The sequence below is a fragment of the Mytilus galloprovincialis genome, chromosome 9 (assembly GCF_965363235.1).
Source record: "Mytilus galloprovincialis chromosome 9, xbMytGall1.hap1.1, whole genome shotgun sequence".
NCBI classification, from domain to species: Eukaryota; Metazoa; Mollusca; class Bivalvia; order Mytilida; family Mytilidae; genus Mytilus; species Mytilus galloprovincialis.
Window position 1 is genome coordinate 86,820,789 of NC_134846.1, and position 17,400 is coordinate 86,838,188.

The 17,400-nt window shown below is 32.8% G+C and overlaps 1 protein-coding gene across 1 annotated transcript; it reads right to left on the reverse strand.

Moving 5' to 3' along the window:
* Positions 1 to 4,143: 4,143 nt before the first annotated feature.
* On the reverse strand, positions 4,144 to 14,479 carry LOC143046245 (uncharacterized). Its single transcript, XM_076219294.1, has 4 exons — positions 14,371 to 14,479; positions 6,486 to 6,570; positions 5,350 to 5,464; positions 4,144 to 4,288 (listed from the first exon to the last, which is right to left on the reverse strand). Exons 2-4 carry the CDS (start codon positions 6,566 to 6,568, stop codon positions 4,241 to 4,243), a joined length of 246 nt encoding a protein of 81 aa, XP_076075409.1. The 5' UTR covers positions 6,569 to 6,570; positions 14,371 to 14,479; the 3' UTR covers positions 4,144 to 4,240.
* Between the last annotated feature and the right edge of the window lie 2,921 nt (positions 14,480 to 17,400).

The window sequence follows — 17,400 nt, forward strand, 5'->3', positions numbered from 1 at the left end:
GGTTTGGATTGATTTTGGGAGTTTTGGTCCCAACAGTTTAGGAATAAGGGGCCAAAGGGTCCAAAATTAAACTTTGTTTGAATTCATCAAAAATTGAATAATTGGGGTTCTTTGATATGCTGAATCTAACTGTGTATGTAGATTCTTAATTTTTGGTCCCATCTTCAAATTGTTCTACATTAAGGTCCAAAGGGTCCAAAATTAAACTGTTTGATTTTAACAAAAATTGAATTCTTTGGGTTTTTGATATGCTGAATCTAAACATGTACTTAGATTTTTGGGGAAGACGGCTTCAAGCTGTCAATCCCCAATGGGGTTGACCAGAGTGACATTCCCTCACATCATTCATTTTGTTTTCATAGAATGGAAAACCCCCCAACAAATCTTACTAAGAATGATGAGATGGGGAGACACAAATGAATAAATTGACTTTAAACACTTTTTTACACATTTCCCTTCTGTTTCTTTCGAAATTATCGCATATCGAGCTCTCCTTTACACTATTTACGTTTCTTTTACAATCCGGAAAAATCAGTATGACGAGATATTCTAAATATATCCAACCTACATTATATTTTATAGTGACGTCATTGTTGGAATGCCACACTACGCATTAGCAGGGATATCCTTCACTGGTTATTTAAATCATTCTCAAAGATTGTGCACTTATTAAAAAAATAGTATTTGTTGAATTTAAACATAATGATGTTTGCTGTAGATGATTTAAACATCAATATGCAATACTTTTATTCGTAGGTCAACAACTTTCAAAGTAAACAGGAAGTCCGAGGGGCTACATGAGATCGGGGAGAGAAACGATCTTTTCCATTTTTTTCTGTACAACTCTGTTATGAGAATCTTCCTCCAATTAGGGAGCACCTCAATTTATGAGCTAATTATCCACTAAAATAAACACTTAAAATGTGACATTTAGTATATGATAAGTAGTCTTTCATTAAAATTAAATTTTGTGTACCAACATAATCATTGTAATAGTTACAAAAAAATTACAAATGTTGCATTTTGTAGTTTAAACCTATTTATTCATGAAATTTTACAAATATTTCAAAATGTAGGATTTTGAAACAAGCTTCACACAGTTTACATCAATCATATTGTTATTTCTATTAGTACCTGTATCCCTGTGATGAGAGATATAACTGGGAACTTTATCAATGGAAATTTAAAACTAAAAAAATATTAAAAATTGAGTACTGTCACAAAAAATGGAAAATGGCCCTAGCCTACAGTTCAGTCGTACACTAGTAAGATTTCAAAAATAATTGTAGTTGTTAAATGACAGAATTCAACTAGTTGAATTTTAGATAATTAACTATCAACTTTAATTGAATGTTTAGATTTAGAAGATGCAGATCTCTTCCTTTGGTCTAAATTGAATCCTAAACTAAAGAAACGAAATTACATTAAACAACAATTGATTCCAATAGTGTCAACCTTCCACATGTTCTAGCTGTTCTTTTTTTCATTCTTTATATGAAGACTATCAAAAGATAACCCCAACCCCCACCCCAAAAAAATGAAATAGAAACAAGGGCCGTCTTTCCCCTCAGAGCTATTCAGCTCTTTGATTTATTATGGGTCCAGTTTTGAAGTTGGTCCAAAATTATACTTTGTTTGATTTCAACAAAAATTGAATCCTTGGGGTTCTTTGTTATGCTGAATCTAAACATGTACTTAGAATTTTTATTTTGGGCCCAGTTTTCAAGTTGGTCCAAATCATGGTCCAAATTAAACTTTGTTTGATATCACAAAAATTGAATCCTTAGAGTTCTTTGATATGCTGAATCTAAACCTGTATTTAGATTTTTAATCATAGGCCCAGTTTTCAAGTTGGTCCAAATTAAACTTTGTTTGATATCAACAAAAATTGAATCCTTGGAGTTCTTTGATATGCTGAATCTAAACCTGTATTTAGATTTTTTATCATAGACCCAGTTTTCAAGTTGGTCGAAATTGCGGTCCAAAATTAAACTTTGTTTGATTTTTCAACACAAATTGTATATATGGGGTTCTTTGATATATGCTTAATCTAACCATGTATTCAGATTTTTGATGTTTGGGCCATTATCAGATTGGTCCACATTGAGGTCTAAAGGGTCCAAAATTGAATTCTTGGGGTTCTTTGATATGCTGAATCTAACAATGTATTTAGATTTTGGATATTGGACCATAATAGTAATGTCAATTTAAAATTTAAAGTTTTTAAGTTTAAGTTCTTAGACCACATCGGAGCATCTGGTTGTAGTTTCAAGACAATTAATTGGAGTTATCTATCTTTGTCCAGAATGGTTGTTGAATCACCTAAAACCAAAGCTTTATGAAATCTTCTTTGAAAATTGGAGTTATCTTTTTTTGTCCAGAATAGTAGTTTAACAAACTTAAATCAATGCTATACACAATATACAATGCAATATTCACTTTACTACTAACTGATAAATTTAAAGCAGTCTTTACCATTGTTTACCATACAGTGATTACAAGCACTTTGATTACCATTCTAGATTTATGCCCCTTTACAAATGGAAAAATCGGAAGAATTTTTTAGTTTCTGTTCTCTTCACTCAAGTTTGTCTCAACTTTATTTAATGAAATGTGTATACAATGCTTATTACCTCTAAACTCATTTTAAGTTCAGTTTTTGGCAGCTTCACTTTTACAGTTCTTGAGTTATGTCCCTTTATAACGTTATATGCTAGCGGGGGCATCATCTGTGTCCCTTTGGACACATTCCCCATTTATTTTTTTAGAAGTTACTAATAATTAATATTAATTTTAACCATGACTGTATGACATTTTATATTTTAATATTTTATGATGTATTGAAATGAGTAGTTATTGTTGCAAACTCAATTACACATTTGAATTGAGATCATTTTTGGAATAAGGGAATTGTCAATTTTTTTTCATTTCAGATTTCAGAAATTAAAAAGAAAATTTCTTCAAATATTTTTTTTTCAGAGGATAAATATTCAACAGCATATTGAATTGCTCAAAAGCAAAAAAAAATTTAAGTTCATTAGACCACATTCATTCTGTGTCAGAAACCTATACTGTGTCAACTATTTAATCACAATCTAAATTCAGAGCTGTATCCAGCTTGAATGTTGTGTCCATACTAGCCCCAACCATTCAGGGTTCGACCTCTGCGGTCGTATAAAGCTGCACCCTGCAGAGCATCTGGTTATAGTTTGTTCTGATGTTTTGTTGTTATACAACTGTTAGAGGTGAGGAAGATGGTTGAGAGCTCACAAACATGTTTAACCCCACCACATTCTTTCTGTGTCTGTCCCAAGTCAGGAGCCTTTAGATAGGTGACTTTCATTGTTTCATTCCTTTTTTTCGTAAATTGTTATGTTATAAATTAGGCTGTTAGTTTTCTCAATTGAATTGTTTCATATTTTTCATGTTGGGGCATTATAAGGTGTTTTTTTTCTTATTGTTGCTTATAATTGTTTACATCCACTCATATGAACTTTTGTGGATAGTTCTCATTGGCATTCACACCACATTTCCTTATTTATATATCGATGTCAGATGATACATCCTAGACAGACATGTACTTTACAACCATTTAATATAGTATTTGAAAAAGACCAAAAACATAAAAAAAACAATTATTGACCATCAAACCATTAAAGGGAATGGTTGGTCAGATGAAATCTGCCAAACACATTTACAAAAAGCATCTTACAATTATTCTATACACCTCATAAAATTGACATACTACTTACTGTAACTTAAAACTTGATTACTGATCCATGAAATGAGGTAGAGGTCAGGTGAACTCTGAATTATGGACAAGTACCAAATATAGTTATCGTATTACTCATTATTAGTGAGAAATTCACCGGACAAAAAACACATTTCATGAAGCAATTGCTGAACCATGAAAATGAGGTCAAGAGCAATGGACATAAGACAGATGGAAAATTTGTAACAAAATGCATCTGTATACAAGGTCTTCTACATTGTACTTCTGAAATATATAGCATTATACAAATACTCCATTTGGTAGACACAGGATTGTAATCATCTCATTATTCCCAATGTCGTGCATTCTGAGACTTTTGTCATAGATGAGACAAAACCACAACAAAATCCAATAGAAACCATTAGATGATAAACATGAGAACTTTTTATTTATCAATACATTCTTATATATCAACATGGATATTGTCTATGATCACTTCATTCACACAGTGTGGTCCATTGGTACACTCTATTCTGGGAATGCCAATTTATCTATTTCATCTTTCCTTTTCTCAATCTGAAAAAATAATGAAGACGGTTATATTTTTTGCATAACTCTTTTCATGATCATTAATTTTTAAACACCTAAGTCAATATCATATTTTTACAAACATTATTAGTTACATAGTGTGCTAGTGACCTAATACGGTATATATGGGGTCAGTTATATCCATATGGGGTGAGAGCAAAGCTCGATTCTGAATATGGAATTTACTGACCCCATATATACCGTATTACGTCACTAGCACACTATGTAACGAATTTATCTTACCGACTAGATTAACATGTAAAATTTATACTTGTGATCTATCAAAATGAGCAAGCCAGTCTTCAATACTGTTAGCATTAAGAAACTAATTCCATTGATCCTACAAGAACAATAGCCGACGATAACAACTTGTTAGGTTTAAATGTGTTTAATGAATTTATTTCAATCTTAGTCATCATTTTCTTCGTCTGTTGAAACCTTTAAGATTTTTTCTCAGTTCCGTTTTGTTTTCATAAAGGGACGTAACACCACTACTAACCTTGTATGAAATAAGCCCCGCCTCACTACTACCTAATATGGAATATAAAGGAATATAACTCCACTACTAACCGTGTATTAAATAAGCCACGCCTCCCTACTACCCTAATATCAAATATACACGATCTTCACACGGATGCTTTAACCAATCATATTCCTAGAAATTTATAGGAGGTAAGATAATAAGTAAGATTTGGACCAATACCATAATCTCTTGTCAATCCTGGGTCAACTTAAATGACACAAAGACTCCATCGCTTACTCATGTAACAGTACTATTTCAGAAAGACAGAATGAGAATAAGGTTTAACATATATGCATATTTCATAAACAATACAAATATTAACAAATCAAGCAAATTTAGCTAAAATATTTAAACACTTGTTAGGCATTGAACAGTTTATTACATCAGGTAACTTTCAATAACATTTATCAGCTGAACCTGATTTCATTCAATGATGTGTTGTGAGTTGTTCATATCCATACCCACAAGACAAGAACACTAAAACAAAAGTTTACACCATGACAGACACTTTACTAAATAAACTTACTATATGATTTGGACAAACTGAGTTGTAGACATCCCTGAAATATCTGCAGCCTGGATAACCTTCACCTTTCATCCTCTCACAGATAATAAAGTCTTTAAAGGCCTGGTAACATGTTCTGAAAATTATTGAAATCAAATAGTGTTATTACACCATATACTCATTATAAATTATATACTACATGTATATGCAAATCTATAATTGATTCAATTTTGACAATTAAAGGGAAATGAACTTGATCCTTTACATCAAAATAATTTTTATAGTTTTTTTATTTAGTATTAATTCTTACTGTCTAGATTACTGTTTATTTTAGGTTACTGTGTATTCAGACAAATTTTCAGCATGTGCTTGTTAACACTCAATGAATTCATTTGTATGTTGCATTTCGTATGAAAAATATTGTCATTTTTCAGAGATAAAAAAATAATGATAGATTCAGACAAATTTATTTATTGTTCACACAAGTCATTCTTGAATTTTATACACTATGTCAAGTATGTGCCACCAATACGATATCTTTAATGGGAAACTTGTATCAGAAATGTCAGTCTGTAATAAAGGGTTATTTATACATTGTGTAATGTGTAGATATCAGTCTTTCGTGTGGTATTAAAGTCTGTCTAGTACAGTATAGATATAAGCCTGTGATACAGATTGATAAAGTTGTAAACTTCTAATTCATTTGGTCTCTGGTGGAAAGTTGTCTCCTTGGCTATCATACTTCTTATTTCTAAATTATAGATTAAAAATGTCACTTCAAATGTTGAGATAGTGTTTTAAATTAAACATGTATGCTGTTAATGTTAAAATCCTTCAGTAACCTGCCAAAAAAAAATATATATCAAAGTTTTTTATGTGCATTTGTACTTTCAAATTTCACAATGAACATGAACATGTATGTGAATTTTGCACAAGTTCACTAAATGTTTATTTGTTGGTCATCTTTTACTTTACATCAAAACCCATAGAGAGCTACCTGTTCATTAAATGAGATCTTTATTTAGTCAGGTACTACATTGTACTAATCATTTTGCTAATACAGCTTTACTTTCCTTAAGATAAATGTATAAATATCAATTCAGTCAGGTTCTCCTAACCCTTTTAATTTCTCTTTCTAAAGATAAATGTATAAATACCTTTCCTGGTTTATATTAGGGAATCTACCATCAAAGTATGCTACAGGAGCAAGTGGTGGTTTCATATCCTCTATCTGCGCCATCTCTACAACATCAAGGTATTCATTATTTCACTGTCTAAATCATATGGTAGCAATTTATCATACAAACCTAGCTATGTAAATGGTTTTTTTATCCATATACATGTACATGTAGTAGTAAACACTTTCTCAAAAGCTGTGACAGAGCAGTTTATACCGAAACCCTTGATAGAGGATCATTTATGTCATGATTGATTGATTGTTTGTGTTTTAGGAGCCATTTTGTGCTATTTCATAGCATACAGTTTTTATTAGTGGAGGAAGCGGGAGTACCAGAGAAACCACCAACCTTCGATAGGAAAACTGTCAAACCTAGTCAATTAAGATTGGAGTCGAGTGCACCAGCATGAGCGGGGTTTGAACTCACAACCTCAGTGTTGACTGGCTAGTGATTACAGTAGTAGAACTACATAGACCACTCACTCAGCTACAATGGCCCCCATTTATCATATGTCATTATGTCTAGTATAAATAAAACAAGTTTGAAAGTAACAGATTTCTGATTACTATCATATCCTCAAAAAAATTGCTTTTGATTACCTTAGGCTTAGCACTTTTCATATACATTGTACTGTCTTTAGGTGTGTATACTATAGTATGCACATTATATATTTGATGGTAGTGACGGCAATGTTTTTTTTTAACTTTCATAGTATAAGGTAACTTTTAATGTGTCAAGTTGAATAAAAAGTACAATGTAACATAATAAACATGATAAAAATACAGATAAAAATAAATTGATGATTTTATACACGTTTTTTCTTTGATCAGACATCATATGCTTAATCATTTTTTCTGCAACAATATTTTCAGTATCCTGTTGTCAACAGAGAATGGAGTTCAATTTGTCTCAAAAAACAAATTACTTTACACTGCATGTGTTTTGCAGAGTTTCAAGTTGGCATTTTTACAGAAAGTGTGAGCCGGAACAAATTTTTTGTTACAAAAGTTCCTGCATGCAGGGCTCACGCTACCAGGCGACTTGGGCGAAGAAGTCGCCTTCCCGACCGTCACTTCGCTTTCCCCGACCCCCAAAAGCGAAAACAAGTCGCCCTGTCCATGACGATACTCGCTTTCAGTCGCTTCCGTCAATTTTTACCAAGTTGATGAAACATCAGTTTTTTATTGATAATTAAAGAAATTCAGACATGAACGATTCATTATCTTTAGAAAAGAGGTTGAAGCATTGTCTTCGTAGTGTGTAGCAGGTTATTTGATAAAAATACAACTTTTTATCACTTCGTGCATTTCTGCAAGTTCCGGTGCTTGTTACTCGAAAACGTACATCAACCTAAATTTCGGCGGCAAAATAAGTTTATTACTTCATTTAAACGTGATAAAAGTTGCCTCCAGTAAATTTTTAATCCATTTATTGCATTAAAAACGTCATGTTCCTTTCCAAATAACTTGTCAAACATCGTTTATTTTTGTAAATTTTTTTGCATTCGTCCGCCATTGACCCATTTCTAAACTACGGATCTGAACCGCAGCAGCTATGACCGAAATCCGTACTTTTACAATAATTACTACGGACGCACGGATGAAACAGCTGATAGAATATTGATCCCAAAGGGAACCAGATGCTCCGCAGGGCGTAGCTTTATACGACCGCAGAGGTTGAACCCTGAACGGTTGGGGCAAGTATGGACACAACATTCAAGCTGGATTCAGCTCTAAATTTGGATTGTGATTAAATAGTTGACACAGCATAGGTTTCTGACACAGAATGAATGTGTTCTAATGAACTTAAAATTTTTGTTTTCTCTTAGAGCAATTCACTATGCTGTTGAATATTAATCCTCTCAAAACAAGAATGTGTCCTCAGTACACGAATGCCCCACTCGCACTATCATTTTCCATGTTCAGTGGACCGTGAAATTGGGGTAAAAACTCTAATTTGGCATTAAAATTAGAAAGATCATATCATAGGGGACATGTGTACTAAGTTTGAAGTCGATTGGACTTAAACTTCATCAAAAACTACCTTGACCAAAAACTTTAACCTGAAGCGGGACAGACGGACGGACAAACGGACGGACGAACGAACGAACGAACGGACAGACGGACGGACGGACGGACGCACAGACCAGAAAACATAATGCCCCTCTACTATCGTAGGTGGGGCATAAAAATGTTTGAAGAAATTTTCTTTTTTATTTATGAAATTTCAAATGAGAAAAATTGAACCCAATTTTTTTAATCACATCCCCCTTTCCCTTATTCCAAAACTAATCTCAATTAAAATTTCTAATGGAGTTTGCAACAATAACTACTCATTTAAATACATCATAAAATATTAAGATGTAAAAAAAACTGCTTGTTATCACTGAATGTTATTTATTATAATTTATCAGTTGGTAGTAAAAAGTGAATATACATTGTATATTGTATATAACAAAGATTTAAGTTGATTCTGGACAAAGAAAGATAACTCCAATTAAAAAAAATCTTGCTATTGCACAATATTGTGCAATTAGATATTTCTTGCTTACTATTCTGGACAAAGAAAGATAACTCTAATTAAAAAAAAATTTGCTATTTCACAATATTGTGCAATTAGATATTTCTTGCCATTGTGCAATACTGTGCAATTGAAAAGACTTGCTATTGCACAATACTTAATATAATAATTTTAGATCCTGATTTGGACCAACTTGAAAACTGGGCCCATAATAAAAAATCTAAGTACATTTTTGGATTCAGCATATCAAAGAACCCCAAGATTTCAATTTTTGTTGAAATCAGACTAAGTTTAATTTTGGACCCTTTGGACTTTAGTGTAGACCAATTTGAAAACAGGACCAAAAATGAAGAATCTACATACACAGTTAGATTTGGTATATCAAAGAACCCCATTTATTCAATTTTTGATGAAATCAAACAAAGTTTAATTTTGGACCCCGATTTGGACCAACTTGAAAACTGGGCCAATAAATCAAGAATCTAAGTACATTTTTAGATTCAGCATATCAAAGAACCTAACTGATTCATTTTTTGTCAAAATCAAACTAAGTTTAATTTTGGACCCTTTGGACCTTAATGTAGACCAATTTGAAAACGGGACCAAAAGTTAAGAATCTACATACACAGTCATGACAGTTAGATTCGGCATATCAAAGAACCCCAATTATTCAATTTTGATGAAATCAAACAAAGTTTAATTTTGGACCCTTTGGGCCCCTTATTCTGTTGGGACCAAAACTCCCAAAATCAATACCAACCTTCCTTTTATGGTCATAAACCTTGTGTTTAAATTTCATAGATTTCTATTTACTTATACTAACGTTATGGTGCGAAAACCAAGAAAAATGCTTATTTGGGTCCCTTTTTGGCCCCTAATTCCTAAACTGTTGGGACCTAAACTCCCAAAATCAATACCAACCTTCCTTTTGTAGTCATTAACATTGTGTTTAAATTTCATTGATTTCTATTTACTTAAACTAAAGTTATTGTGCGAAAACCAAGAATAATGCTTATTTGGGCCCTTTTTTGGCCCCTAATTCCTAAACTGTTGAAACCTAAACTCCCAAAATCAATCCCAACCGTTCTTTTGTGGTCATAAACCTTGTGTCAAAATTTCATAGATTTCTATTAACTTAAACTAAAGTTATAGTGCGAAAACCAAGAAAATGCTTATTTGGGCCCTTTTTGGCCCCTAATTCCTAAAATGTTGGGACCAAAACTCCCAAAATCAATACCAACCTTCCTTTTGTGGTCATAAACCTTGTGTTAAAATTTCATAGATTTCCATTCACTTTTACTAAAGTTAGAGTGCGAAAACTAAAAGTATTCGGACGCCGGACGACGACGACGACGCCGACGCCAAAGTGATAGCAATATACGACGAAAAATTTTTCAAATTTTGCGGTCGTATAAAAATTACGCATTCCACACGCATAAAGAGACTTTTGGTTACATCTACATGATCTAATTGATTGGTGTATATAATTCCCTATATTTTTTATGGATTGTTTCAAACTATTGATTAAAGTTGCTTAACTCTGAGACTACCATACTAATATCAATATATTATGGCCCAGCTTAATAACTTTTATATTTTTTTATTAGAAACACTGAATTTCATACACAAGATAATTTTAAATTAAATTGTAATTGATATATAATAATTTCTTTACATTTTTAAATTTTTTTATTTTTTTTTAGTGCTAGATATTTAGTTGGTAGTTTTTCACAAGAACTTAAAAATAGTAAAACTTAAACAACTTTTAATTTCAAATGTAACTTTAATTGTAATTTTTTTACTTAGATATGAATTGAACAATATAAAAAGAACATTATTTACATATTGCCCTTTATACTATTGTAAAATCCAAACATTGCAGCACACCGCGCGAATGAGCACTTCTCTTTCAAATCTCACCACTTCTCCCTATCGGTTTCAAAAATAGAAGTCACTTCTCCCTATAATTCTGAAGTAGTGAGTCCTGGCATTTAAAGCATAAGTATCAAAGGGCCAAAAAAAGAAGGGCGATTAAAGACACACACTTAAATTAAAAAGACAATTTAAATTGAGAATGGAAATGGGGAATGTGCCAAAGAGACAACAACCCGACCATAGAAAAAAACAACAGCAGAAGGTCACCAACAGGTCTTCAATGTAGCGAGAAATTTCCGCACCCGGAGGCGTCCTTCAACTGGCCCCTAAAAAAATATATACTAGTTCAGTGATAATTGTTGATTTAAAAGGGAATTTGAAAACCAGGTCCACTAACAACACAACTTGGGGACAAAAGGGGGATAAAAATCCCAACCTGTATCTAAATATATTTAAATCAAAAATAAATGATCGGCACCAAATTTCACACTTGTCCAAGATATTGCTGACATGAACTTCTGATATATCATATAAGTAATATAAAAATCGGCATAACAATTAAAAAGTTATTGTTGCTTGACATCAGAATTCATAAACGTATTTACACTTTTGGTATTAAGCTGAATCTTGCCTTCGAATAACCTTAGATCTCCTATGAGTAACCAGCTGACGTAAAGCAACAATCAATTTTTAAAAGTGACATCAAATGTTTTGAATTGTGATGTCAAAGTTTAGGGGAACCTGTGTGATTTTACGTAATGGCGGACAAATTTGCAAAAAGTGTAAATACGTCTATTCGGAGGATCGGAGCAGATAAGGTCATTCAAAGATATATTTCAGCTAAATATCAAAAGTGTAAATACATTTATTGTTCAGGTGAAATACTGAAAACTGGACGGACGCAAAGATGGACAGAAGGACACACAGTGTTTCCATGTCGCCTGCAATGAGTGGCGTGGTGGACAATAAGCGTAGGTCTATTTTTCTGAGGAAGTACATGTATAATACAGTATATTTATCTAATGCCAAAAATAGTAATTAAAATGTGCCAGAAGTAGGCATATTCAAATTTTCTATAGATATTGAATATATAAATCATAAATGTAATCTATACTATTAAACGAGAAGACCTCATTTGGGTGTCGCTTCTCTTCTTTCCACAATAAATTAATTATCATGCCTCTGTGTCCTATAGGTATAGTGCATAGTCGCATTTGTCATCCATTCATATGATTATTCAGATTGAGTTATTTTGGGAGAAAAACGAGAAAAAAGGCGTCCGGATATGTTTCCGTCATTGGACGAAATTTTAAGTCAGATTAGACTTCCGGTTTGCGTTTTTAACATACATATACTACGAATATGTAACGGTTTATTTCTTCCTCTGTGATATTTTATCCTGAGGATAATTTGTACCGGTAATTTTTTTCCAGGCATGGCATTTCACAGGTTGATTTTTTCCAGAGGAGTGAAAATCTATCTGTGTTATGCGGATAGTATGTACCGGTATATATTTGACGTACTATATTTCACAGAACCGTGTGAAATAGAGTCCCATTAACTACTATGTAAGTTACTCACAATCAATATATACCTGACTACAATTATAAAATGTTTCACAAAGGTAGACCAAATTTGCATAATTTTTCAAAGGGAGGTAATTATGAGCGATTTATATTTTAAAGAAATTAATATAATATATTTCTGAATCTATTTTATAGTGAAATTTTTCCTTTAATCTTATTTTTTATATTTTCATTTATATAAAAAGATGACTTACAACTTGATTTAATATAAGACAGATAACATTTCACAGGTAAAAACTATCCAGCTGTTAAACATGCTTTTGTTCCAATATATTGTTATGCTATGATTTATCTGATTTCCATATAAGACATATAATCAACAACTACATCTCTGTCCCCAGAAAAAACTATTTATATAGTTAAAATATCATCATAATCAAATTCTTCTATTCCTGTTAACAGTAGTAATGCAACTATATTTTTACCTTACTTCTAAATTTATATTTGTACTGAGATCTGAAAACAACTCACTTTTACATGTATTTCACTAACCTTATTTAATCATGATATTATTTTTACAATTACGATCTTTGAAATTACTTCTGGTTTTCTTCCCTATGTTTCATGATAATTTTCTTTTTAAAAGGATGATATTGACTTGAATATTTCAGGAAATTTTTTCAAGGATAATTTGTGAAATTATTTCCCATTATAATACATTTTTTTTTTAACAAATTTGGTTTATTTCAAATACACTATTATTACATGTATTATTTCATAGTATTTTTAAAGGATAAGTTTTTTTCTAATAACTATTCAATAAGTTAACTACCCAGATAGAATTTCATGGCAAAGGAAAAAATATCCCAGGGAAATATTTTCCTCCGGATAAAAAAATAACAACAACTACTGTGACATTTTCTCCTCCGGATCAAATTTCACCCGGATATAATTTTGCTTTACAAATACAGGACCTTTTTCGGGACGTCGGGATCGGGTGTTTTTAAGCTCGGAATTTCGGGATGTTGGGATATTTAATTATTATTAAATTCGGGACCTCGGGATTTCATGTTTTTAAGCCCGGGATATCGGGATCGTGACCCCTCCGACCCCCCGGCCCCTTTATGAATGTTTATAATATACAGATAAGCGCTAAAATTATTTATGTGTTATTAAAATTAACAGAGAACAAACCAAAAAATAGGAATTTTTGGGGAAAAAAGAGGAGCCGGGCTAGAAAAACAATTATCCTGTCCCAAAGTACCTATGACTTTTTATACCTTTTCTGAAATTCTCCAGTCATTAAATCTTTTAAAAAAATTCATTGATTACAAAAAAAAGAAGATGTGGTATGATTGCCAATGAGACAACTCTCCACAAGAGACCAAAATGACACCGAAATTAACAACTATAGGTCACCTTACGGCCTTAAACAATGAGCAAAGCCCATACCGCATAGTCAGATATAAAAGGCCCCGAAATGACAATGTAAAACAATTCAAACGAGAAAACTAACGGCCTAAATTATGTACAAAAAATGAACGAAAAACAAATATATAACACATAAACAAACAACAACCACTGACTTACAGGCTCCTGACTTGAATGTTCATAATATACTAAATGTATGTTCATAATGAAATTAATAGAAAAAAAATGGGAATTATGGAAATAAAAGAGGAGGGATAAAAATTCTCAAGTCATTAAAACAAAATTCTTCCTACAACACTTTACATACTTTCAACCACGCTCTGAAAGCCCGCGATTTCGCGGGTGTGTTCTAGTCTATTTTAAAAGAGTACCGCATTGAAATAAATGTCCTTGAAGCATGCCACAATTCAACAAAAAGCACGGGTTTATTTAAAAAATCAGGTACACTGCAACAGTTTTATTTCTTAAAACATCAGTAACTATGTGTGTTATATGTATTAAATAAAGTCTACCTGATCTAATATAAAGACAATATTCTTTTGGAAAATTTAACCTTCTCAATCTCTGAAGGCCGCTTAAGTAAATTACAATAAAGTATTTGCATTGACATAAGGGAATAGATTACAATTTAGCCTAATACCAAAAATACATTAAATTTAACATATCACCATAACGTTCGACAAATAAATTACCTTTAGTTTAATATGCACTTGAACTAATTAGATGGCATTGTGATTTTATGATTTTCTCAGGGCAAGGACACTTTAACTCTAGGAATCGCCATCTTGAATTATGAAAAACCAATATGTTATCAGTTTTGTTCTTTTCTCTTATACATGATATATTCAAATTTGAGACAGAATGACAAGTTGTGAGGGGCCTGATGGGGGGGGGTCTCATCACGATTCACGAGTTGATTTTTTTGTCAATCACGAGTCACAAAAAATAAATTTCCATGATCACGGATCACGAAAATATAAAAAGAGTATCACCAATCAATCTCGATAATAGAGATTCAGAAGCTGGTTGTTTGGTGCAATTAAGCTACAATCAAACACATTACTGGCTCATTACTTGTTTACATGTTGAATTCTCCCAGGTTCTAAATTAAATCGTTAAAAAGAGTCACATTCTGACTTCTTTTATTGTATAATAATAATATTTCATAGAAATGTTTTACTGGCGTAAATACCACGGAACCACATCTGTGTTTTATCTTGAGGCTAAACTAAGAGATTATAAAGTATATATATTTATTTTGTCAATAAAATTTACTGCTGAGCCTGATTGTTCTCCCACTCCTGCTGGTTGTCCCTTGAAGAAAACTAAGACATTCTGGGGTGTCAATAACATTGTCCGTTTCTTCAGTGTAGTCCACATCTGATTCTGAATTATATTCAGAAACTTGATCATAGTCCGTGTTACCTTCTTCAGCTATTGAAGGAAATGTGATTTTTTCACTTGTGGTACTGTAAGTTGCATTTTTGTACATATTAAGTGGTAATGTGCCAGTGTTGTACAATGTCGTTTGCTGTCGTACTGATCTTTGTCGAACACACTTTCCGAAGTCCTGGGCCCACTCACGCATTTCTCGTTCCTGGTCCTTTGACAGCAGGGCTTTTGGTTTCAAGTGCTCCATAGCACTCAGGGACGACAATGGCATGTCATTTTCAGGAATAGGGTAATAAGAGGACGTATGCGTAAAGTAGTAGGCAGCCCACAGGACACTCCTTTTTATTCCCTCATACACCGTATTGCTTAAGTTCCGGGCATGTTCTAACATAGTTGGTAATTGGCATTTGAAATGTCCAAGAGCATGTAAGTTTGCATGATTACAGTCGGGGCTGCAGGATACTCATAATTAAAAAAAAAACATATGGGGAAGAAGAACAAATATCACAAGATTAAAATGAATACTATATATAAGAAATAACATTCGTGACTCACTACCCAATCTTCAACGGGGGTAACTCGAAATGAAGACTTTTCAACTGATTTTTATAGTTCGTTCCTATGTTGTACTGTTACACCACTGTCCCAGGTTAGGGGAGGGTTGGATTCCAGCTAACGTGTTTAACCCCGCCATATTATGTATGTATGTGCCTGTCCCAAGTCAGGAGCCTGTTATTCAGTGGTTGTCGTTTGTTGCTGTGTTATATGTTTGTTTTTCATTTATTTATTTGTACATTGATTTGGCCGTTAGTTTTCTCGTCTGAATTGTTTAACATTTGTCATTTCGGGGCCTTTTATAGCTGACTATGCGGTACGGGCTTTGCTCATAATTGAAGGCCGTACGGTGACCTATAGTTGTTAGTCTCATTGGCAATTACACCAAATCTTCTTTTTTATATGTATAATGTATATATGTAGATAATGTGTTAATAAAGCCCGGCAGCACACTATGCACTTTTGCATGGTTATTGCTTAATGCATATAAGACATATAATATTTTTGTAGTTAACATAAATATTATCAATTAATCGAGAAACGGGCGGCTTAAAATTATTTGGGGAGATTAAAAAAATAAATTACTTTTAACGACCAACTTCACGTATTTCAAACACAAGAAATTGTATAATGTTCATTAAAAAAAACTAAATTCCTTCTCATTGTGCTACAAAATCGTAATATCAAAATTTTCAATGAAACAATATATTAAAAAAAAAATGTCCAAAATATAATTATAGTTCACACGCCCATTGTACCATATCTTTATCTCTAGAGTGTGCACTTTGTTGTGCCAGTGGTAACTGGGTTTCAACACAAAAAGAAAAGGATTTTTGTTTTAATCTCAGAAAGGGCCGTTTACGAGCATGACTCAAGTATATATATATCCCGGGGGGGGGAGGGGGGTACTGACAATCATTTTGGGTATAACTGTGCCGAAAGCACTTGCAAAATTATACCGTTCTAACAGAAAAAAGTTGAAAAACACACCCTGTTCTAGACATGCTCAGAAAATGTATACCCTGTTCTAGACCCCCTCAGTAAAAATGTATAACCTGTTCTACACAGGCTCAGATAATGAATTTTTCCATAGGAATCTTGAAATTTTATTGAAAAATTCTCACACCCATTTTTCACGTTTAAGGGATAAAATTTCAGGATTCCTGTGCCTTTTCTAACTAGCTAAAATACGTGTCAGGAATATGTGAACCTGTTCTGGACTGTTATGTTAAAAAACAGACCTGGTTCTAACCAGCAGGTCATGAAAAACAGACCCCGTTCTAACCAGCAGGGCATGAAAAAGTGACCCTGTTTTGCGGCACACTCATTGCGGCACACTCATACCACTAAAATTATAGGAAGTAGCCCCCCCCCCCCCCGGATATATATATGGCATATAACATATATTTATATATTTAATATAGATATTCATAGATGTGGCAGGGTCAGATAAACAGTGGGGTCGGATCAACTGGGGCCGGCGGATGGACTAAGGGCTGAATCGACCTTATAAATAAATACATACATTATTATAGCAGTGACAATTTTTAATACCTTGTAAACTACACCCTTATTCTATTTCGGGAAGCTCCAAC

Excerpts from the sequence above, each read along its gene's own strand:
- LOC143046245 (XM_076219294.1), bottom strand. The coding sequence starts at position 6,568 with ATGGCGCAGATAGAGGATATGAAACCACCACTTGCTCCTGTAGCATAC. Across the intron at positions 5,465-6,485 it reads CCTAATATAAACCAGGAAAG|AACATGTTACCAGGCCTTTA; the intron begins GTATTTATACAT and ends AATAATTTTCAG. Across the intron at positions 4,289-5,349 it reads CAGTTTGTCCAAATCATATA|ATTGAGAAAAGGAAAGATGA; the intron begins GTAAGTTTATTT and ends TTATTTTTTCAG.